Here is a 25,294-nt window from a genome sequence, read left to right on the forward strand (position 1 = left end):
TGTCTCAGTGCTCCTCAGAGAGAAGAAAATGAAAAATTGTTTAAAAAAATTATTAAATTTCAAAGTTTAAAATAAATAAAAAATTTGAAAAAAAAGCTATTAAAATTTTGAAATAATATAATTAATAACGCTCTCGTTGTGTAATAAAGAAATCTAATAACGATTGCTTATCAGCGTTAACAGGAATCATTTATAGTATAAAAAGGGATTTAGTTGATTAATTGACAAAATTAACGGCAGAAGGCAACTGAAGGCACGGCAAAAAGAACACAAACTAAAGGGTGAACTGATTTTGCATCATTATGTCAATTTTATCAGTCACTTTAACAAATGCAATATAAAACTGCGAAATAAAACTAAATGTTACGAGTTAAATATCCAATTTAAAAAGTACTCCTCGGTTGAAAAAGTTAGATAATCTCTGATTTAAATAATGTAGTGACTGTAATCTAGCTTTCATAGGTATTTAACCAAATAGTAATTGGCTTCAGGCAACCACACACCTCTGCACGCCGCTACTGTGACTAGTGATTTAAATTCAAAAAAGGGAATGATAAGATAGCATACCCCGAAAAATTTTAACAAAAATTACTTCTGAAATATAGTTAAGTGCATATTTTAGAACCGAAAGAAATTTTATTGAGATTTTGTAATTGAATGATGGAAAATGGAGGGATAAGATGACAAATTTTAAAGTCATGATTTCAAATTAAATGCTAGTATTAATATTTATTATGATTAATCTTCTTAAAAAGAAATAATCTAAATCATAAAACTGTATAGTTACCAAAGTGGTAACTATCTGTTAGAAATTCTTAAAATACTGCATTTTGTGACCTACGATATTTTATTGTTGATTATCATTATCGTGAATAATTTTGAGAATTCTAATCCCACATACCTCTCTCAACCGGGCAGGAGTGTCGTCGCAGCTCCGGATTAACAGGTTCATAATATTCCACGGTTAAGATTGGGAAAGCCACTGGATCTCCGAGATGCAAGCACCCACACGAGTCAGCTCTCACTTTAAAGTAGAGTTCTACCTGTAAAATTGAGGGAAACGGAAAGATAATTAAAATTAAGGTAACAGATATTTATTACTTATCATTCTAGCGAAATTAAATTTATCTATTATTGTTCTTGTGAATTACTTATAAGTAATGCTTGGTGTTTTCTTGCTTCATCCATCTCCCATGCTATTTTGTGGAGTATTGTATGAACACCAATATCTTAAACCCACTAGTTGACTTTTTGGAGTATTTTTTATTCATTTTATTCACAAAAATGTATTTAATCGCGACTATCAATCAAAGATAATAATTTAAGGTTTCAAGTAATATTTTTTAAAACATTTGCATACTTTTTTTCGAGGCACTATTACGCATTTTGTAAACAAAAATTATTGGAAAGAAATATAATGAAATTTTGTAACTGAAAATTTTGTAACTGAGAAACACATTTCAAGGAGTAAAAAAAAATAGAAAAAATATTACATATTGAAATATTAACTAAACATGGAATTTTCGTTCATTCATATCTCTCATTTAATATTGGTGTTTATACCATTAATATTAAATTCGGGAGAAACATAAATATAAATTCTAGGACAAGTCTAAAATTATGAGAGCTCCTTAAAATAATTATTGTTATTATTTAAATATTTTTTTAAATGCATTTCGAACATTAAGCAAAAGTTTAAACTTAAATTGATGCGCACTCTTTCCTAAAATGGATTAGTAAAAAATAATATNAAAGAAAAACCAAAGCCTATTCATAGTATGACAGATGTACACTTTTTTGAATTGCAGTCTGAAATGGAACAACCTATTCAAGAATATGAAGAGGAAAGACAACGTTATATACAAGTATGTTTTTAGTGCTAATTAAAGCGAGATATTTATTGTGCAAGTAAATTTAAATGGTGTATGGATTGTTGGTTAGATATCAATACAAAATATGATTTTGTGCCATAAAAAATAAAAAATTGATTTTCATTATTGCAGATTTAACAGACTAAAAATAAATATACATTAATTGTATTTTGTCATTCAATTGGAAAAAAAAATTATGTTCCGGTAAAATATGTAGGACAGAAACAGTTGAAAATTTTTTCATTTCATGTCAATTATAACATTGTATAATAATAGTAATGAAATAATGAGTACTTTTACACAGTATTCAAATTATACAAAATCTTTTTCTTTAGGTATTGGTATGTAGTTTTTGTTTTTAATTAAGTGTAAGTGTTTCTTTCATCAAATTAATGAAGAATTTTTAGTTTTTATCCATTTTGAAGGGAGTGTCAAAAACATATTCTCATGCAATGGATTACCACAAAAGTGGTACCTATTACCACAATTAGTTCAGCATCACTGGTGTCAATATTAATGAGGCTGTTTTCTTAAGGACTCCCAAAAAATTGACAAATATTGAATTTTTTTATAGTAATTGATAGTTTCTCATTGAGCAGTACATTAATGTGTAAATCAGCTCTAATTAAAAACTGGAGTTCTAGCCAAAGATTTCATCTCTATATATGAAAAACAAAACAAAAACATTAAAGCTGTTATGATTAAAAGCATTGTAAGCATATTGTAGAAGTTAAAAAAGAATAAAGTAATTATTGCATGATTACATTACATCTCATAAAAAATTATTAATGGAAAAGTTAAAATTAAAGATATATTCAGTTATGAAATCTAATATTATGAAGTGTAGTATGTGCTTTCTAAATTTAAGCTTATCTATTTTATTTCAAAGTAATTGCACCATTTTATTACAGCATTGTAAGAATAATACTGAAACAAATGAGCTTCATATTTTTTTTATAATTTCAGAGCATATTTGAAAATAAAAAATCAGAGTTTGAAAATCATATCTTAGATGTAGAAAAGCAAATCAGACAAGAATATAATTTAGCAAAGAGAAAGAATGAGCTTGATGCTCGCAGAAGAACTGGTGAATTACAGAAATTGGAAGAATCCATGTAAGTTCCATTCTATTTTTTTTTTAAATTTATTCTTTGAGTTCTGTTATAAAACAAGTGTGTAATACAGTATTTTCTAATTTCAGTGAGAAAGAATGGATTAAATTGTGAAAAAAAAAAATTGGTTGATATCAAATTTTTTTTTTTTGTAAACAAAATTTAAATTTTTTCAGTTTCCTATTATTTTATTAATGCTATTATAATTTTGAGTAACAATAATGAATGGGGAAAAAATAGACATTTAATTTTCAGAACTTTAATTTAAAGAGCAGTGACTTTTTTTTTCCTGCAATGAATCTTATTTATCATTGATCTTATTTAGACAAAATCGAAATTTTATGAGCAGTTGTAAAAATATTTATTAAGGAAAAATTATTTATTTTAAAAATATTTATTTTGAAGAATGGAAATGTTTCATTTGGTCATCTTTTTGCATATTTCTTGTAAGACCCACACTCATGGATAGAAAATAAATATTTTATTATGTTGTCTGCAATCTTTTCATTCTAATGTGTGTATGGGTATTTCTCACTGAGACTTTTAAATAGGTAATATATATATATATATATATTGAATTCATAATTATTTTCCTTTTCAGTAGATTAAATTAATTTTTAACAACGCGTGAATTATAAATGAAGTCTTCGTGTACGATCGATTTATTCTTAAATACCAATTGTAAATGTTGATAACTAGATATATATGTTAGAGACATGAAAATAAATGACTTGATTAATATACGCTTCGACAAGTATTTATTACATGTGTTTGAAATCTTTTAATTCATTATAGATTTGGTTACTATAAGGATTATTTCGTTTTCTCTTTTTTCCACTCGTANCAAAAAAAAATCGAGTTAAAGGGAGTAAAATTCGAGTAATCGAGAATAATTAACATGAAATTGAAGATAAAAGGGTCGGGACCTCATAAAAAAATCGAGTTATAATAATATTCGAGTTATCGTACTTCGAGTTATAGCGAATTGACTGTGTATATATATATTTAAAAATTTCTGTATTCTTCAAATGATTTTTTTTTTTAACTTTAAAAAGCTTTTATGTTCTGTGTGTGAAAAGTATTCATAAAAAACATCATCAAAAAAGTTTTTTTTTTATTAGTGATTAAAAAATTTAGCAGGAATTATTATTATTATAATTTTTTTTTTTGAGATATTAAAACATTTGTTAAATGGAGCTTTTAATTTTTGAAATTTGCCTGTATATTATTTTAATCACTCACTAAACATAATATTAGATACAGAATTTAGAATTGGTAGCCATTAATATGTTATTAGCTACCAATTACATATTATTAGTTTATCAAATATTTATAGAAAAATATTATACTTTTCCTTGCAGCTTAAAGCTTACATACTAGTTTTTTTTTAATTTCCTTTTTAATTTATTGCATTTGTCATTTATTTATTTATTTTGAAGGATGAGAGAAGCTCATGAGGTTGGAAGATTACAAAAAGAACAACATCAAAGCCATGTTAAGGTAAAAATATGTACCATGAATATGTTTATTGTTATGTTAATTATTTTCTAAAATTTTTGTTCCAAGATGTGAAATTAAAATTTATTTATTAATATTTTTTCAATGATGTCTACAAATTTTAGAAATTTTTTTTTTTGTGTGCGGTAATTAATCTTGAGTGATTATGGATTAAAATTTTGTGCGTGATCAAGTTTGGCTCATGGTTATATTTCTAATAACTCACTTCATTAATGCAATAATTCTGCCTAAAACATTTCTATGATTTTTTTTTCAATCTATCTCAATTTACCCAAAAATTATTAAATACTTGAAACTCACTGTAGATATGGTTTATCAGTAATATCACCATTGTTAACTTATTGTCCCAAATGAATATATTTAAAATCAGAATTAAATTTTACCTTTCGAAAGTCAAGTGAGATTAATCTTTAATTGTTTCTTTTGAGTCAATTATATCACTAATGTTTCACTAATTCGTATAAATTACCTCCAAATGAATGCATTTAAAGTAATAATTACATTTCACCTTTTACAAGTCAAGTGGGGGTTAATATTTAATTGTTCTTTTTTAATAAATGGTTATCTCTATTTTTTGGAAACAGAATGTCATGAAATTGTGAATAATTACATCGGCAAAAAGATTATGTCAGGAAAATTATTATATTATTATTGTCAATCATGCTATCATGTTGGATAAGGGATGATTTAAAATGTTGAGAGGAAATTTATTTCATAAATTCTGTTTTTCTATGAAAATGTAATTGATCATATCACAAAAGGATTATCTGAACAAAATTATTGTATCAAGGAAAATATTGGCTAAATGATCACATTGCAAAAGGTTCACTTGTTATTTGATGTGTTTTTTCCTGCAATATGAAGAGGAATCTTATGAGTTCTATTTTTTATTTCTTCTCATTTATAAACGAAAAAAGAAAAACTTTTTTTTTCTAACATATATAGTTCACATAAACAATAAGCAGTGTCATTTAAGTTAGAATGAATCCATTTCATTCAGTGCTTTAAGTCATTTATTGTTAATTTCATTGTTTTTAGAAATTAAGTGCCAAAATACTTGAAGCTGAGTTGAAACAGAAGCAAGCTGAAGAAGATTTAAAACGGAGGTAATTATTTTACCGTCTCTTAGAATGAAGTTAAAGAATAAGTACTGATTTTGATAAATTATTTCATAAGTTTTTATTTAATGTATGTGCAAACAATACACAACTTATTACACTTGCAAGAAAAATACCGATTCAAAACAACTCAATCACATTAGCAACGTTTTTTACTGAATGAAGAACAGACAGGACTGTGAAGTTGAATATAATGATAATTATAAAATAAAATACATTTAACATTTTTGTCATGTTTTGTGAAGTTGTCCGTTATTGCACTGAAACATGAGCACTATTTTAATTCAATTATTTGACTCTTGAGTCATTTGTATGCTATTAAACTTTTTCTGTACTTCCTCATATTGTTATATGGGATAATACATTTTTGTGTAATAAGTTATAGTTTTTAAACTTTTGTATTTATTATTTAGCTGTTTTCATTTAAGAAAATTCAAGATTTATATTTTAAAAAAGTTTGTTCAACTGATCGCTCATTTTATTATGTTGAGAGGTAATTTAAATTATATCACCTAATTTAATCTCTTATTTTATTCAATAATAAAAAGGCATAGTTCATTGAAAATTAGAAAATGATTATGAAAAATGCACATCATAGACTCCCTTTTTCAAAAAAATTGTATTCTTTTATCTATTGGTATTATTTTACAAATTTTTATACAACAAGTATAAGTTATGCAAAATTTTTAAGCTAGTTTTACCATATTTCATTTAAGCAATATGAATGCACAGTTTTCCTTTTCTTTTATATTGGAAGGCAATGCCACAAAAAGAGAGTTAAAATTTGTGTCATAACTTTTGTTTACTTGGATTAATTTCTATTTGCTCCTGAAATTGTGTTTCTATTTTTAATATCAGGATTGCAAACAAAGATTTAGATCAAACAGCAAAATGATTGCAAACAAAGTTCGATATAACAAATCAAACTTTTCATAATATTGAAAATTTGAGACAACTATAATTATATTGTTTTTATCAATTTAGGTAAAATAATAACTGCTTTGATATTGTATCAAAACTTGTTACTTTCTGTAGAGCTGGTGGCTCTGTGGTAAAGCATTGGACTACAAAGCCAAAGGTTGGGTGTTCGAACCACATCCAGGGCAAGTTGCCTAAAACGGATTTTTGTTGAAGAATACATTATAATTCTTTTTCATTCTTTTATTAATATTTATGTTGTTAATGATTCAATTTCTAGAATTTTCAGATTCAGAACTGATCTGTTTGAGATAGTTCCATAATTGTATATAAGTACATGTAACAGTCAGTTCAGTAGAATATTCATTTTTTAGAATTTTAAGATTCAGGTATGTTCTGATCGAGAAAGTTTGTATGTAAGCACATGTAACATTCAGTTCAGTAGAATAAAGCCTCAAGTTGAGATTATCAGTCTCTGTGCTCTTTCACACTGAGTAATCCCACACTTATCTAATCTAACCGGCAATATTTTAGTTACGCAACATGAATTTAGATCCTATATGGAAAAAAAATGCTCTAAATTCATTCAGCAGTAATCACATACATTTATGTATATTAGGTTTGCATTTTCCTAATGCATTAAGTTTAAATGCTTCATTAAAGTGCAAAATTTTCATGATAAACATAGTTAATTTTGCCATAATTTGTTTGCTCTGATATTTTGAAGAAGAAATTTTCGCAATTGAAACTTCATAGTTTACTCTTGGTTTGTCCTGAACTCATTTTTTTCTGTACTTTTAGTTTCGAAAATGTCAAATGACAAAAAACTTATTTCAGAATTTTTTTCCCTCTCCATGGCACAGCTAATTCTGCTATAATTTGCTTGCTGTTTCATATTTTTTGGAATTAATTTCAGCATTTTTAACTTTATAGTTTACTCTGGCTTATCTAAACTAAAATATTTCTTTATGTGCCGCTAGGTATCTATGTGCTTCCTAGCTTACTGTTTTATATTCATTTATTTGTATTAGGACTCATCTTGCTGCATTTATTAGCTCTGTTAAAATGCAAATTTTATTACAAATCAATAGCTTAACAGATGATTTTAAGCAACATTTTTAAGAAATTAAGATTTTTTAGAGAAATATCTAATTTAATCTGATTTAATTTTATGTCGATTTATTTTACCATGTATCAAATTTTGGACATATCAAGTGGATAACAGTGCTAAGTGATGGTGTTTGAGTAGAGGAATTTTTCAATTATATTTGGCAACAAATAGTCGACCAGTAACCTTAGAAAATCTGTCTTTAGAATAAACCAAAACACATAATGTGTGAACACTATTATAAGAAGTATGAAGTAAATGATAGGGATTGATAGATTTTGCCAATTTTAAGCATGTAGACTAGAAATAAAGGCAAGGCATGAACTTTATTAAGGGATTATCAATGTATAAGTTTGAAATTCACTAAAATGTCACTTAGAACCTTTATCTTTTGAACTTCTCAATTCTATTTTAATATCTCATGTTTGCATGATGTGATGTTTGTTAGTTATATAAATGGTTATATTTTAGTGAATATAGTTCGATAGTTATATTTTTATGAAAACAAAAGTTTATCTTTTAGTACAATATTCTTTTAAAATTATTTTTAAATTTGTTAACTATTTCTAGAAAAATAATGTTACATATATAATATTCACAGATTGAAAGAGCAAGAAGAATTTAAAGCTCAGTTAAACACCTGTCTTTCAGAAGCTAAATCTTTTGTTAACAAATCTGTAGAAAAATTGACTTTGTGTGAATACCAGGAACATTTAACTGTTCCTCTGAATGAGCGTATAAAACAACCAACTGCTTTGTTGCAATACATAAATGATATAGATAGGCAATCCAAAGATAAAGAGCTAACTATTGATGATATTTTAAATGCAAATTTTCAAGTGCAAAGAGCTTATGTGTTGCTTCAAGAAATATCTTCAGACATAGGTATGCATTGTTTCTATTATTTATTTGCTGATTAAAGTTTTAGTTATAAATGTGTAACAATATTTTACAGATTCTGCTAAAGTAAAGGCTTCCCATCACAAAGAAGTTTTAACAAATAGTATATCCTCTCTAGAAAACAATAATTTAAAGAATGAGGTGGAACAAAGTATGTATACAAAATATTTTTTCTTGTTGCTTTAAAATAGGGGTGCACAATCTTTTCGAGTAAAGGGTGGATAGGCCAACCAAGAGTCGCATACATGCACATTTGACGGCAAACTTAATAATTTTTCTATAAACATTGATCTTCTAATAACTGTAACATTGATGTATTAATGGTTAAATACTTTTAAACTTCAAAATACATAAAAAAATGAGAAACATACTTTTTTAAAGTATCTCTTTTAATCGAAAAACAGATTTATCAAAATATAAATGTTGGGGGAAAATTATAATTTTTTTCATCACATTACGTAATTTCAAAGTTCATTTTAAAATAAGTTTTAACAGTAAAAAACTGGAATGCTCACTGAATAAAAGTTTTAAAAAATAATAAATATTTTTATGAGTAATATAAAATCAAATTAATATTTTGATAAAAGAAAGTTTATAGGGCTTATAATGATTTATATTTAAACAAAATCATTAAATTGCGAAATAAAATTCAATATTTAGTTGGGAACATGCTTCAACTTAAGATATTTATGTTTTGTGAATTATTAAAGGTTTTATGTTCAATAGCAAATGTTGTTTTTTCTTTTAAAAAAAAAGCACTTTTTTATTTAGAAAAAATTGAAAACAAAATTACAAATAGTGAAGCAGTTAAAACTTCGTGTGTACTTATAAATTAAAGTATCAGAATTTTAAAAATCATATTGAAGCGACTCAATGCTGAAAAAAGGATTAAAAAAGAAATCGGATTGTCGATAAAATTGGCAGAAATAAATTGCGTCAAATATTGATTATTCAAATGCGCAATTAGAATCTTGTGCGTCATAATATTGTAGTTAAAATATCACAATTATTAATACGATTTTTAATCACGTAATATTATTGTACTTAAAATATCTTATTTTTTATTACGTAGTGTAATTAATACTACAATAATACAAATCCTATTCACTAGTATATAAAATGTGTTTACTCAATTCTATCTTGGGTTTCCTTTTGATAGACGAAGGTTGGCATCGTTGGCACACTAGCCCCCACATTGGTGACCTCCAGACGTGATCTGAATATGCCTATCTTGACAGTAGTGCTAACGCCTCCTATAACTGAAAGCCTCCACACGATTTTTTATATGTAGTCCGATCAAACCACCATGAATGTAATTCAGTTTTCAAAAGAGCTGTTTATACAAAATCTAGTAAAATTAAGAAAGTGGTAGCAAATATATCTCTAAAAATTTGTATAATTTATGAATAGGATTGGTTTGTCTCATTTACTTATCAACCACCACAAATTCAATTCTCAAATAGATGTGATAAACTTCACCCAATTATTTTTAAAAAAGAATTTGAGTTCATGCTCACAACTGGTTCACATTTTTAAATAGTCTGTGCAGACTACTTATAAGATACCGCATGGAGGCTTTCTGATGTAGGAGAAGATGGTAGTGCCCACTTCAATTTGAACACTCCTACTTTGATGGAGGGTACACAGCTGACTTGTTACATTTCCCACATCCAATATTCATTTCTTTAAATTAAATGTTTATTTTGGGCCAAATTTAATTGGTAAATTGTATGAAAGATTTTAAATGATGCTATTTCTTTTAAGATCTACTAGTTCTATTTCACTCAATATCTACTATTAAGATCTACTAGTGAACGTGAATAATTTTTCTTAGTCATCCTTTTTTAAGATCAACATTTAAAATTAAAGGTATATTTTTGTTGCAAATTTGGTTGAGTTCCCAAATGTAATTTCATATTTTAACTTACCAAACAGACAGATAATTTAAATACAATTTGTGCATGCATCATCACGTTATGCATAAAACTGATTGCTAAGTTCTAAAACATTTAATGACTCTGTTTGACAGTGATTATGTTAGCATATTAATGTAATTTATGCCACTAAACAATAATTGTTGAACGGTTAATAAGTTTAGACACCGATTCAAATAAAATTATCTTAAAATGTATTGTAATAAGGTAATGTATGAAATCACGTTATAATAAAGAAACAGCTCTTTTAGTTTTTAATTTAGAAAAGGATGACAAATGTAACATTAGCAGAGTACAATAAGAAAAATAAATATTGCAAATTGCTTTAGATTTAGGATACAAAAATATTTTATGGGAAAACAATATCTTTATAACTTTTTTAATTTTTTGCTGATTACAACTAAAAACAATATGAATATTATTGTGACAAAACTGAATCTTACCTATTTTGAACTCGCTTCATTTGGGTTTTGTGTTCTGGCTTCTTTCTCTTCAAACAATGGATCTACCTTTACAGGGTGCATTTACCAGAGGAATGATGATTTTTGCTGCATACAGAAGCAAGCTAAAATAGTTTTTCTCTCCGCTGTCCACACCCACTTGCCCTGAGTCTAACTCTTTCTCTTCGTTAAAAATATAATAAACCTATATCGGTAGTTTCCATCAAATGTAAATATAGTTTAAAAGTGTAAAATAGTTTAAAGTAAGTCAGATTAATTGTTTAGTTGTAAATATAAAAGAAAGTTGTATCGGAATATAAAAATGTATCGATAACAACTGAAAACTGGGACATTGTCATTTGATTTTCATCTGCAGTTGAATATGGTATGTGTCAGATTCTGTCTGTTTTGTCTTGCCTTATTTATTCTTAACGTGAAAATTCAATTTGATAAATTTATTTGCTGATATGCCAACTTTGCTCCGCTTTGTGCCTAATTTTTTTTTAATGGTAACATAGTTTAAGTTTTAATGTATGGTTCATGGATAAGGAAATTTAAATTGAAGTTATTTTTCTTACCACTACGCATATATAATTCCTAAAATCATATGAAACTTTACTTTCTTCCAGCATTTTAAATGTTAATAAGATCAACCAAAATTCTGCAAATTTTGGTTTTTAGTTTTGTACCCCTTTGAATATATTTTGCAGAGAACAGAGCAGATGGCATTCCTGTAATTGGAAACTTTTTGAAGTAACTCTGCTGGGTGAAATAATAATTTACAGAAGTATTTATTTGTTTAGGTTTAGATTCAAACACCAATACGAATCAGGATATTGAAATTGAAATTAGCAGTGAAGCTTCATCTGTTAGGAATAAAGATCCTAATAAAGGTAAAACCTGTAATTTATTATTTTTATTTCAGAGATTATTATTTCGCTATGATTGATAATAAAAATACGAATGTTGTTACCAAATCAAAGTTAGTGATAAATTATCTTTATGTTTTCTTTGTTTCATATCAGTTCAATCTTTGTAGTAGTTCAATCTTTTAAATGAAAGAAAAAGTAACTGTATAAAATATTTTTATGTGATTTATAACTTCTAGTCATATTTGTGCCAGCAAATTTCAAAGTATTATTATTTTTTTTTTCAATAACGTCTTTAACTTTTGCAATTTCAGTCTTTGTTTTTTTATGTAGGTGTCAATCAGTTATTTCACATTTTTGAGATTGTATGGAATGTGTATGTGACATATTATAACTTTCAAATATGATTTTTAGAGTATTTTTCCATTTATAAGCAAAAATAACCGAGTTTTTATTTAAAAATCAAAACTTTAAATATTTTTTTTCTTCAAAAAAAGAGAGAAAGAAATCTAGTTATGTAATAAGTTTTACTCCTGCATTTTGTTGCATATTGGTTGTACTGAAACAGTTATTGATGATCCAAGTTTTATGATAAAACAAACTTTACTGATAAAAAGTGAAAAATCTAGAAATTAAGTGAAAGTTTAATTTACATTTCTGAAGAGGAAAACTTTCCACCTGATTCCATAAGGCTGACAACTAGTTCAACTCACTCCATTTTGAAAACCTCATAATTTTTTTTAACAACTGAAAAAAAAAACCTCTTCACACGATTTTAATATTAAAAATTTATTTTCATATTCACCTGATTTAAAAGTTAAATTTTACGATATGTATTCATGCAATTTAAAAATTTATGTTGCGATTTGTATTCCTCCCATTTTAATATCAAGTATCACGATTTGTGTTTATACGTTTTTAACATCAATATCGTGATTTGAATTTATATGTTTTTATTCATAATATTACGGTTCATCTTGACGTGAGTTTTTTAAAATCCAATAACGAGATTCAAATTCATTTGTTTTTCAAATCCAACATTGCGATTCATATATATGCATTTGTGATATCTTACATTATGTTAACCTCTAATTTTATTTATCAGAGGAAAAGAAAATTATATCTCGTTTTATTGCACCTGATGCAGTTCATTTTTATCAAAAAGTCATGAATGATTACAAGCGAGTCGATGCAATTGTGGAGTCAGTTAGAAAAGATCCAAAAGTTAGTAGGTTTTCTGATTTTTTTCCTTAATTGTGATAGAAATGTACTTTTTCTATGTATATAGAAATTTTAAGTTTATTTAAAAGAATATGCATGCTGACTTTTTCTTGAATGGAAATTGGGTTGTGATTCAGTAACTTATTTTTGATTTGGTTTTAAATCTTTTAATTATTTAAGCTATTTTTAGTTATGTATTGTATTGTATATGACGGAATTCTGAAAAGAAGTAAAATTTTCAAATTTTTTTAAAATTTTGGTAGCTTATAATTATAAGTTTATAATTATATTCGTCATTACCATAGTTCAGAGGTGGCCAAAGTGGTCTGTATAGACCCCCAGGGGTCTATTTAACAAAAGCGGGGGTCGATCCGAATCGGAAGGGTCGATTGTGCGTCGAAAAAAAAAAGCAGTTCTCAATTCGCAAATCACACATACCTAATTAAGTATGTAAAATTTGCTAATTTTTTTTTATAATTGACTCAATATCAGTTTCTTTATAAAACATAAATTAATAAACGTATATTTATTGGGGTGAAACAAGTAATTACGTACCACNCCGGAAATCAAATTTTCAAAGGGGGAACTTAAAAACACAGTTTGTTTTATTTGTTTGTAAGGGAGAGCCAGAGAGATACCTATAAGCTTATATTAGTGATTAATATTCATTTTTTTTATCAGTGAATAGTTGTTATAATCATAAACTCAAGAAAGAGAGACATATTTGTAAATTTTAATTACTTCTCCAGGTCATCATAGGTGTGTGTAAATGGTATAGATATGTGTAAAATTTTAAATATATTTTAAGTAAACTAAGAAATATTGAGAAAAAGGAAAAAAACTTGTTTTTCTAATTTTTCAATTTAAACTGTTTTTATTTTTTTTAACTCAAGAAATTTTCCAGAATTTTGACTAGGGCTCACAATCACCCCTGCTAATTAAGTATGTAAAATTTGCGAATTTTTTTTTATAATTGACTCAATATCAGTTTCTTTATAAAACATAAATTAATAAACATATATTTATTGGGGTGAAACAAGTAATTACGTACCACCGCCCAGTGGAACAAACTCAGCGCAGTTTATAAGTCATATGCATATGTGCACTTGTCCAAATGTCACGTGTGACGAGCATTGACGTTACAAATGCAAATATCATACGCAGTTTCAGCTATCTTTGCAAACTGTGTTGAATATTTGCAGTGTCATTATTAAAACTTTTATAGTTTTGGATAATTAGTTATTGTTTCGATAAAACCATTCGTTTGGTTTAGATATCAATTTTAATTATCAATGCACAAAAAAGAAGGTAAGCATTAATAATATGGATTAGTACAGCCCGCGACAAAACTATAGCACACTTTGTATTTTTTTACGAAAATTACAAAATTGACCAATTTTGACGAAAATTAAAATTGACCAATTTTGAACCCAATATAGCGAACCTTGCAAAAAAACACCAGGCACACCCATCTCATTGATCAAGAAGCAGTAAACCTTTAGTTACTTTACTTATTATATCTACCTATGCATAATTACTTATTATTTAATAATATGGTATTTAAATTTCAATATTAATATATTTTTCATAAAACTATTGTTACACAATGTACTATTACTTTAATAAATGTTTAAAATCATAAAATATATGTACAAACACAGTATCTAATAGAGTTTTATTTAAATTAACAGAAAATTACTTCTGTGGGGGTCGATGGAGATTTCGACAAATTATATAGGGGTCGATGATCAAAAAAGTTTGGTGACCCCTGCCATAGTTCATAATTATCTTCATATTCTGAATTCCCCAAATTTTTTAGAATTGTATGTTCTATTTTTCTTATGAAAAACTAACTAGAGTTTCTTATTATGAGGTGCTTTGAAATAACTCATGTTGTGATAAATAAATATTAGAAAAAATTAATTATTTTTTCATGCTCTAATTGCTTTAACTGAACTAAAAGTGACTATTAAGTTAAGGACTTGTTACGTTTAAAAGTCGGTTCCATTTTTAATGTTTCAAAATGTCAAATACTACTTCCAACAGTAAAAGTGATGTTTAAAGACACTCAGATATTTAGGTAGAAGAACATGTATGAATCTACTTTGATGTCATGCCATAATGTTTACAAAACTTTTCAATGGCATAAATTGTGTTTATGAAATAATTGTGGCTTTGAAAGTGCAGTGAAATATTGTCTCACAACTATTTAAAATCATTGCTACAAGATGGCATCACTGATCTATTCTAATAAATAAATTTTATCATAACATGCTATAAAGAACTTAATATCTGGAGAAAAATTTAATAATTATGCTTTTAAATCTAATATATGTCTAAATTTCTGACTAAATACAGATATTAATTTAAAATTTGTGTATATTTCTAAACATTTATGTATGTTTCTAAAAATTTATGTAAGTTTCTAAATCTAGACATGATATTACAAAAATTATTACATAAAAAAATGGGCACAAAATATTTTGACAATAAAGATGATTATGAATGTAATAAAATCTCGTGTCTGACAATTTTTATGTTATTCATAACTGTTTTTTTTATTTTTTTATTTAGTTAGGGCATTGTGCTGTTTAACTGGGTGGGTATTGAGAAAAACCAAAGAATTTTAAATTTAACAAGAAAACTAAAAGGTTAAATTCTAAAGAAAAACCTGACAAAAGTAAACTGTAAATATGGCACATGATCTATCAGTGGAAGTACACATTAATAGACGTTGATTAACCCAACAACACTGAAATAAAACAAAAAAAAGCTCATACCTATTATGTAGCTGATAGAGAGAGTAGGTCACATTTTTAAATCTAAGGAGACTAAGAGTCCACTAAAAAAAAGAGTCACTTGTTAGGATGAATAAAGTTCGCTTTATTTCGTATTAGCTCAATGGCGACATAAAAAAAAAAATCACAGGCGGCACATCGGATGGAGAGTGTGGTGGTTAGGAGTGACTGGGAGTTTCGTGGTATCAACTCAGAATGAACACAACACAGGAGTAGATGGGAATTAGATCTTCACCAGAAAACATCAGAGCGGTGTCATGGGTACTGTGCTGGACTTTACCGAAGATAAAAATCATGATTTGTAGCTCTAACTATGACAGCATCTGGTCAGGAGATAAGCTCAAGAGAGATTCAGCAGCATTACCTCATTCAAAAAAAAAACGTGCACATGGTTGTGGCAATCCATAGTCAGTCAAATATTTTTCTTATTGCAATAATATCCAAAAACTATCATATTAACAGGAGATGCGTGATCAAAAATAAAAAAAAATTACTTTGTAGACAAAAATCCAAGCATGACAGAATTAACTTGCCAACATGGCGGCATGTGTGATGCCATACCAAACAGATGTTCCCTTCCTCTAGAAAAAGAGGAGAGAGAAAAAAATTAAAAAGACTAAACCCACAGCGGGGCAAAAATATTTTACATGGACAAAATCTCGAATGCTCTCGAGCATCAGGCGCTCAGCTATTTATACAAAATGCTTAAAGTTAAAGTGAAATTTCCTAACCATTGGAAGTTTAGTTGTCATATCAATTATTTCTTCAGTGTCATTCCCACGTTCTGATGGAACTTGCGGTAGTTATGGTTATGCTTACTCTCACACTCGTAGCCTTCACGTGGACATGAAAGATACCACGGGCCAGGTGTTTTTTTAAGAAAAATGGTAGGGAAAGGAATTTCTGGGGGAGAATGTCCTAATTGCGCTAAGGCATTAAGAGGCGAATATGGATTGGATCAGTATTGTTAAGAAATGGATCAGGATTTAAATTCGATTGTGACTCGATGTCACAGGCATATTTTAAAAGAATATATCATATTCTATTTAAAAATCTACAATAAATTTTATTAACAAAATGCAACCATGAAAAATAGAAATATCTTCACCACGTTACTTTACTTTCATTATTTATGTATACTATTAAAATATTCAGTAACATTTGTATGCTGTGGTAGTATATTTAAATATTTTTATATTTTTAGAACAAGAAATACAGATTTGAGCTTCAGAAAGCCGTTAATACTCCAATAAATTCATTATCATCCAATTCTGGATCACAGATAAAAACTAAAGTTAATAAACTGCTATCTATTTTAACCGGAAAAGCATCAGAGACTAGTGGTCGAAACATGAATGGTGATTCGCCAATCTTCAACTTTTGTGCATACTTAGCTGCAAAACAATTTGTGGTATGTAATTTTTTAAATGAATTTTATTATTATTAGTCTTTTTTAAAATTAATAAATATGTACAGTTTTTTATTATTTTGTAAGTGTGGTGGTCATTTTATTTTCAGTGATGATAAATCTCTTGTAAATAAAGACGGTTCTCTTATTCTTAATTCAAAAAATATATTTATAGCAATGCTCATATTTCAAGTTGATTTATTTAAATTTTTTGATAGTTATTATGAATTAAATCATAGGAATTAAATTTATAAAATAGCGCATCAACCAAAGATCAGTCACAATATTGAATTTGAGACTGATATGTGACAATTTTTAAAATTTGTATTAGTTCATTAGGTTTAATTCATTTATTGATCATAGCTGTTCATTTAAAGCACTGGGATAAAATTTACAAAACTATATTTTAATTTTTGAAAAAATATTAAAATTTGTGCAATTATAGAAGGACTTTTTATTCAAAAAAGGAAGAAAAAAAGCCAGAATTTGTCATAATTCGGTTTAAGCTACAGCATTGCCAGAACTATATTATAAAGATTAAAAAAGAAATCTAAAATTAAATCATATTTAAAAAATTGGGTATAATGCCTGTATGCAACTTTTCCTGTTTATAGTGTTTGAAAAATATAATTTAATAAAAAAATTGAATATCGATTATTTTTTTGATTTTAAAAATTTAAATTTTAAAGAAAAATATTTAAATTAGAAGTTTAAAATGTATTAATTGAATGAAAAATATGAATACTAGTTATCAACCTTTATGTAATAGAAAATTAAAGATAAAACTTAACCGTCCCAGCTAGAATTTGAATCCTGGAGCTCTCTACTAGAAGGTGGGCAGCCTAACCGGTACATCATGAATGCACAGCAACTGGAAATTTTTTATTTGTTTAAAAGTAAATTAACTAAAACTTTAATGGGGCATATTTTGCTCCTAGGGTAGATCTGATGGCTTATTTGTACCCTATCCGATTGTTTCAAACATGCTCTTTATGCTAAGATTAACTTTGTATCTCTAGGAATTTTTGAGATGCATATGTCAGTTGTAAGTTAAAATTTTGTCTGGAAAAAAATACCACATTAAAAGAAAATGGTGATTGTATGAATCTGCAATATCCGTATAGTGACTTTTAACTGTATCGAATTGATTTCTCTAGTATCTTTAAATTAGTTATCGTGGTATTTTACTGTATATGTCATGTAAATTATGTGTAATGTAAGTTTCCTCTGAAAAGTAGTTTTTGCAAATGTTGAATATTTTTTATTACTTATTCTATACATACAAATGTTTTTTGCAGGAACAAGGAGACACTCAGATCTCTTCCCAGCACTCTACTGCATTTCCTATTGCTTTTGCTGCTCTTGGGGTTTGGGTTAAACAGCCTGAGTTTGGTCAACTGCTTCTTGGACATTTTTATGATAAATGTCCGTACTTAGCTCCTTATTATCCTCCTAAGGAAGAAAGTCAATCTGATGAAGAATATTTTCAGTAAGTTAGATCTTAACTTTTCATTAATCAATTGAGCATTTGATATACCCCAAAACGTTCTTTTGTCTGTTGTTTTCATGCGGCGACAAATTAGCAGGAAATCCTAGCTGACTAATACACTTTTTCATAGGTGTGGGTAAGTTTATGAGGATGAAATATGAGCGCATTTCTTCTGGCACGAGATTCAGTGAAATAAATATGTAAAAGCAGAGCCAGATTAAGCGTACGCGGGGCCCTAGGCCATTCAAAATTTTGGGGCCCTTAGATTAAATTTTTTTTCTCATATATTTTTCATTTATTCAATTATAAAAGTATTTAGATATCTTTTCATTTAAGATTCATTCATTTATTTAAATTAAAAATAAACAATAATAAATTAAATTTTAATAAGTAATAAATAAATGTGATTAACATTATATAAAAATTATCGTATTTTATTAATATATATTTGAAATTTATAATAAATTTTTTTTTAATTATTATTTTTCTTAACTTTTTAAATTTTTTTTCAAAAAATCCATTTTAAGGGGGCCTCTAATCATTGGGAGCCCTAGGCCATGGCCTAGTCTTGCCTAATGAGTAATCCGGCAGTGTGTAAAAGTGGTGGTACTAAGAATCAGTACAAAATTGCTAGAATTGTTCAGTGTGTAGTGAAAAAAGCTAAGCAAACACAATTGAAGACTCATCTTTAAATTTACAAAAAATATTTATTAAACAAGAAAATAAATTAAACGGCACATAATTTTCTGGAAAACTGGATTCTCACCACAACATGACACAGCTTTAATCTTTCTATACTCATCTTTTTCCCCCCAAATCTAGTCTTGATCTGTCTTATAATTATTGTCTTTAAATTATATATTGCCAGCTTTCATTTAATCTCTAATTAAAAACATTTGCATAATGAGGGTAAGAAAAATTGTGAAAACTACACTCATAATTGATGTGTAATTTATTTTTAAATGTCCGAAGTAAACTTAGAAATAAAGAAATGAATAGTCTAGAAAAGAAAGAAAAAAAACCTTGTTTTTTCAAAGCATCAATATTTAAACTTTCCCTTCTAAATCGCTTTTGTCTTACTCCCTCTTCCAGCAGTCTTTCAAACTTGCTGTGACTTTTTGCCTTCTTTCTGTGAAAAGCTGAAATAAAATCTATCATTACACTTAACTCTCACTTGGGGCACACCAACTTGTGATGGGGGACTTATAATTGTTATTTGTGAGAGTTTATGTAAAGAGTAATTTCTGTAAGTGGTAGGTGGGGGATGATTTTTTTAACATATAAATTAAAATATTTCTTATATACTGGTGAATATAAAAATAAAACATATGAAATTATAATCAGACCTAACCTTACTACAACCTTGCTCTTTTTTTTAAAAGAAGTTAAATGTGTGTAACTAATTTCCTAATTATTTAAACTTATGAAAGCTTTAGTTTATGTTCTTAATTTTTTTTAAAAATACAGTTAAGTTGGTAATTTAAGAAATCCCATACCCTTGGAGAAGCTTTTTGTCACAAATTCTCTATCTCCTTGGTTACTAATTTAGAAGAAAGGCAATGTGAGTTCAGGCAAACCTTGAGTAAGCTATTAAATTTCAATTGCGGAATTTTTGCTTCTTCTAAATATCAATATGCGGACAAATTATTGGAAGAGAATTTCTCCTTTGTATAATCCTAAGTTATCTTTTCATAATTCATTTTCCTTTTGATATTTTAAATTTTTTTTCAGTATTTGAAACTTTGTGTCTTACTCTAGGTTTGTCTGGACTCAGATTGCCTTTCTTCTAAATTAGTAATGGAGGAGATAAAGAATCTGTACTTTAAATTTTAAATTAGTTATAGTGGTGAAAGATAGTTTGTGACAAAAAGTTTCTCCTATTGAATGGCATCCTTTTAAGCAGATTATATAAATTTTTTCTCTCTCTTAAATAACTATGATTTTATCCAGTTATTGTATTGTTCAATTCTATATTGGGTTTGTCTTGGATGGTTATTAAAACGTTTTTAAAGAAATAGTCTATTATAGTTAATTATTTAAAAAAGGTTTCTTTGATTCCCTGTTGTAATGATTATTTTTATCATTAGATTATATTTATAAAAATTTGGTTATTATATAATATTTTTATTTTTTTTATCATTGCTTGAAGGTGTATTTAGCCAATGTAATGTTTTTTTTTTTTTTTTTTTTTTTTTTTTTTTTTTTTTTTTTTATNTTTTTTTTTTTTTTTTTTGTGAGTAAAATGTTTTATAGATATTTTTAAGTTTTAATTAATGATAAATCATCTAACTGCAAAAGCTTCAAAGGACTTTAAATATTTTTTTAAATTCCCCCTCTTCTTGCATGTGAATTATCGGTATGATTAGTTATCGATATCCTGAACAGTGTCCTTAAACTATTCAGATTGCAATTTAAAGTATAATAATGCATTATTGCATCAAAAGTCCTTCAAAAAATTCTCATTTATTTCTCTTAAAACTTTCTTAATTTTTTATTTAAAAAAATATCTTCTCTCACGTTTGTAATTTTTTTTTCAAGGTTTAGTCACCATAAAATCTCTTAACATGAATCTTTTTAATGATGTCAAGAACACTTTATGTAAAAAAATTATTATGATTAAAACAGTTTATTTGCTTTAATGCAATTGATTGTTTCATTTTTATGAAATTATGTTGTTATTTTCTTTACTTATGTTTCATTTATAATTTTTTAAAATATTAATTCACCTAGTTTGAAATCTTATGAAAAATATTTAGATTTTCATATGACATTTTAATGCAAATGCATATTTATTACCCTATTTTAATACTGGTTTATTATTTATTAAATTAATTTATATTAAACAGGTTGTTTTATTAATTGAAGCGGTCAATATTAAAAGGGGATATGTTACAAATCTGCACTTTAAAAAAATGTGTCAATTGTGAAAAGACTGTTTTAATTGCTTTCAAATTGTTGGATTGTTTTCTTTAGGCAGTCAAGAAAATTACTCAGTATTTGATAATTGGTGATTGGTATTCCAAAAACAACAAAAGACTTATTTTCATATAAATGTTACATACCCCTTTTTAACATTGAACGCTTTAATTTTAAATATATAAACAGATTTTTAAAAACAACTCACAGGCTATTTGTACATGTGCCTTACATATTAAGTGTGTTATTTCATATATTATAGATCTTTGGGATACAGACTAGACGAGGAGGATAAAATTGAACCCAAATACAAATTTCTCCATCGAATCAGTGGTTATGTGAGATTGTACGCTGCAATTATACAATCACCCCTTCCCCCAGGTGTTAGCTCCCCTCATCCTCATGGCATTGAATGGGGTTGGAAATGGTTGTCTCGGATGTTGAACTTGGAACCCAGGCCAGACATAACACCCACAGTTCTATTTGACTTTCTTGATGTTGCGGGTTATGCTTTGCAAAAAGCATACGGAAAGCAGTTTAACAAAATGTTACATATTTTATGTAAGGACTATTTTCAAAAGATAAAGCAAGTGACACCTGGTGGTTCTGGTGGTCCGCTGGAACGACTTGAAATATTTTTACAACAGTGTGCAAAGAAGGGACGCATTTCTCCTCCGGAAGGTATACTGTCAGCAAATTTCTGGAGCAGATAATATATGGAAAATAGTGTAAATAATAATTTTTAGCTGAATCATTATTCCCTTAGAAATTCCTAACTATCATGATTGTACAATACTGTGAAACATAAACATGTGTGAGTTATTGCATTATTTTTGGGAAATAATGAAATAAGTTAAGGGTACCATAGAGTCAAATTCTGATTTTCCGTCTCTCGTATTACCGTGTAGAGCATTATACAAATACCTATTTCCTACTTATTAACTCACTAGTTTTTTTAGATTTTTTTGTTTCATTTTATTTAATATGTATTTTATTGAAATTGATTTACAAATTTTGATTTCTGAAACTACCATAGTAGTTTAGTAGAAAGTTAAACAATGGCTTATACCTTAAGTCTTTAAATTTGGTAATGCATGTTAATAAAAAAAATAAAAATATAAAAAATCTAAAATTATATTTAAAGACATAATAGTATTCATATAATTCCCTATTCGTTAACATGGGAGGTGAGGGAATTTAAAGCAGAATTCAAGATATTCTTAATCAATGCAGTTTTAGAAAGTGTACTAAGTTGAAATTATTTATCATCATTTTACAACAATTTTGTCTATTGAGTTTTTAAGAAAGTTATAAAAATGAAGACAATTTACTTATAAAGAATGAATATTTTATTGAATCATATGATATCCATTCTGGTGCTATTCCTTTCACCATCCTTATAGCAGTAGCACAATTCCATGTGCATTTTGCTGTCAAAAAACTGATCCGTGTGATTTTTGACCTTCTTATTTGAGGAAAAGGTTTTACTATCTAAACAATTTTGTTGAGATCAGAATGTTGTTACAGACAACCCCTTTCTTGTCTGCAGTGATGAGGTGCTTCAAATATAGATAACTTTCTTTGTATTTGAGAAACAAACCTTAAAAATCTTAGGTTTTTCAAATGATCATGAACAGTCAAATTTGATAAATTTAATGTGTCAATGATCTCACAAATTGTGATTTGCTGGTTGCATATTCCAAACAATGCTTTTATTGAGTCCCCATCTGCTTAAACTGGCATGGTGCATCATAAACAAAATTTTACCAATTTACCAGTTTTAGCACTAACATACTGCCAATACATAATGTATTTTTCAAAAGCAAATCTTGCTATATCAGCTGACAAAATGTGTGATGACTGTGAAAGATATAATTAAATCCTTTGTTGGCTAAAAAACGAAATTTCTTTCCAAACAACTCAATATATTTCTCACTTTTTTGAAGTGTCCTTTTTTGATTGGTGTCATGCGACTAAATAAAAAAGTACAAAAATTGTTGGCACTACATACTGCCAATACATAATGTATTTTTCAAAAGCAAACCTTGCTATATCAGCTGACAAAATATGTGATGGGTGTGAAAAATATAATTAAGTCCTTCGTTGGCAAAAGAATAAAGATACTTTCCAAACAACTCAATGTATTTCTCACTTTTTTAAAGTGTCCATTGATTGGTGTCCTGCGACTAAACAAACAAGTACAAAAATTGTAACCAATCATTTGTCTAGTATTGTTTATGGTAAAATTGCCTTATAAGTATTTGAATAAAAAATAAGATCATAATAACTGTCTTCATTTTTGCAATTTGGCTTTATTTCATTTTAAAACAAAGTTCATGGTTCATTATAATCAAGTCTAGTTTTTTCTCAAAAAAACTGATTTTACTGATGTTTAAGAAAAGCTATGGAATCAAAGAGTTTAAAATATTTGCTTTACACTGAGTGAGGATAACTAAGTTGAGTCCTATAAATTAAAAAAATAAGTATATAATTTTTTGAAAGCTACTTTAACAAATATGTCAAAAATTAGTCTAATTAAGAAAGATAACAACTATAGTGCTCATATTAAGTTTACTTTCCAATTATTATTTGATTTCTTATGAAGTTTTCTTTTTAGTGTCAATATTTATAGAACTAATTTTTTTAAAAATACATACTAGTAAATAATGAATGTTTAAGACACTTCTAATATGTAATACAATTGCAACTGGTTTTCAAAAAATTTCATCTTGAAACACATTCATGGATTATATGATAGTTATAACTACAATGATTTGCTAATATTAAGAAAATAAATGTTTTTTACTTTGCTTTACAAATATTGTTAAGTTTTACTTGATTTAGTTATAATATTTGCAAATAAATTAATCTTTTAATTCGTTTATTTTAAAACTATATCATTTGTATCATCAAACACTAACTATGTATTAAAAATTATCTATACATGTCTTTTAAAAGTTTATTAAAGTAATTGGTATATTGTTAGATGTATTTATGTTTATGTGGTGTTGATATCTTTTCCAGGATTTTTTTTTTGAGTAATTCGAATAAAAAAATATTTATTAAAATTTATTTCTTCAAACTTTGTAATATAAAAATTTGTATTGCGTAAAATATAACATTCAATACCAATGGTGCAAAAACAATATAGAAATACAAATGTTGAAATAAATGTTAAAATAATAAAAAAACTTGATAATGGAATACTTTTCAAAGATTTAGTTTGAAAAGTATTATACAGTTTAAGCAATTTAAAGTAATTATCTTTAGAAAAATTTTATTTTTAGAAATGTCTGGAATCAGAGTCAAGCAATTTAACTACTGGTTCAACAATCTTTGTTTTAAGACTGTCTTGCAGTCTATAATAAAGCAAACTTTATCTATGGACTTTGTTATACATTTTTCATTGGAACTTTTGTGTTCTTTTTGAAAGTAAATGAAATTTTTGAAAAGAAATATTGAAATATCTTTTTTTAAATATCATAAAACTAGTTTTGTGTATTATTTAAAAAAAAAATATTCTTGAAGCGTAGAAAATCTACTCATATGACTGGGACTTAAATCTACTTTAGGCCGGTTGTACATTTAGGAAGCGAGAGGGAGGTGAAAAACCTCCAGTTTGACTCTCGTCTCTCCACCAAAGGGTTTTCAGAGGGTATTCTGAAAAAGGACTG

At 27.1% G+C, this 25,294-nt stretch overlaps 1 protein-coding gene across 1 annotated transcript; it reads left to right on the plus strand.

The window, feature by feature from the left end:
• The first annotated feature begins 1,749 nt into the window (after positions 1-1,749).
• On the plus strand, positions 1,750-23,907 carry LOC107451202 (nucleoporin GLE1). The gene is made up of 11 exons (XM_043039467.2): positions 1,750-1,865; positions 2,838-2,986; positions 4,423-4,483; positions 5,540-5,607; positions 8,247-8,530; positions 8,601-8,696; positions 11,723-11,812; positions 12,894-13,012; positions 17,012-17,218; positions 18,514-18,704; positions 21,883-23,907. The coding sequence occupies exons 1-11, from the start codon at positions 1,779-1,781 to the stop codon at positions 22,331-22,333; spliced, it is 1,803 nt and encodes a 600-aa protein (XP_042895401.1). The 5' UTR covers positions 1,750-1,778; the 3' UTR covers positions 22,334-23,907.
• The last annotated feature ends 1,387 nt before the right edge of the window (positions 23,908-25,294 follow it).

This window comes from Parasteatoda tepidariorum, chromosome 3 (genome assembly GCF_043381705.1).
Source record: "Parasteatoda tepidariorum isolate YZ-2023 chromosome 3, CAS_Ptep_4.0, whole genome shotgun sequence".
In the NCBI taxonomy this organism is placed as follows: Eukaryota; Metazoa; Arthropoda; class Arachnida; order Araneae; family Theridiidae; genus Parasteatoda; species Parasteatoda tepidariorum.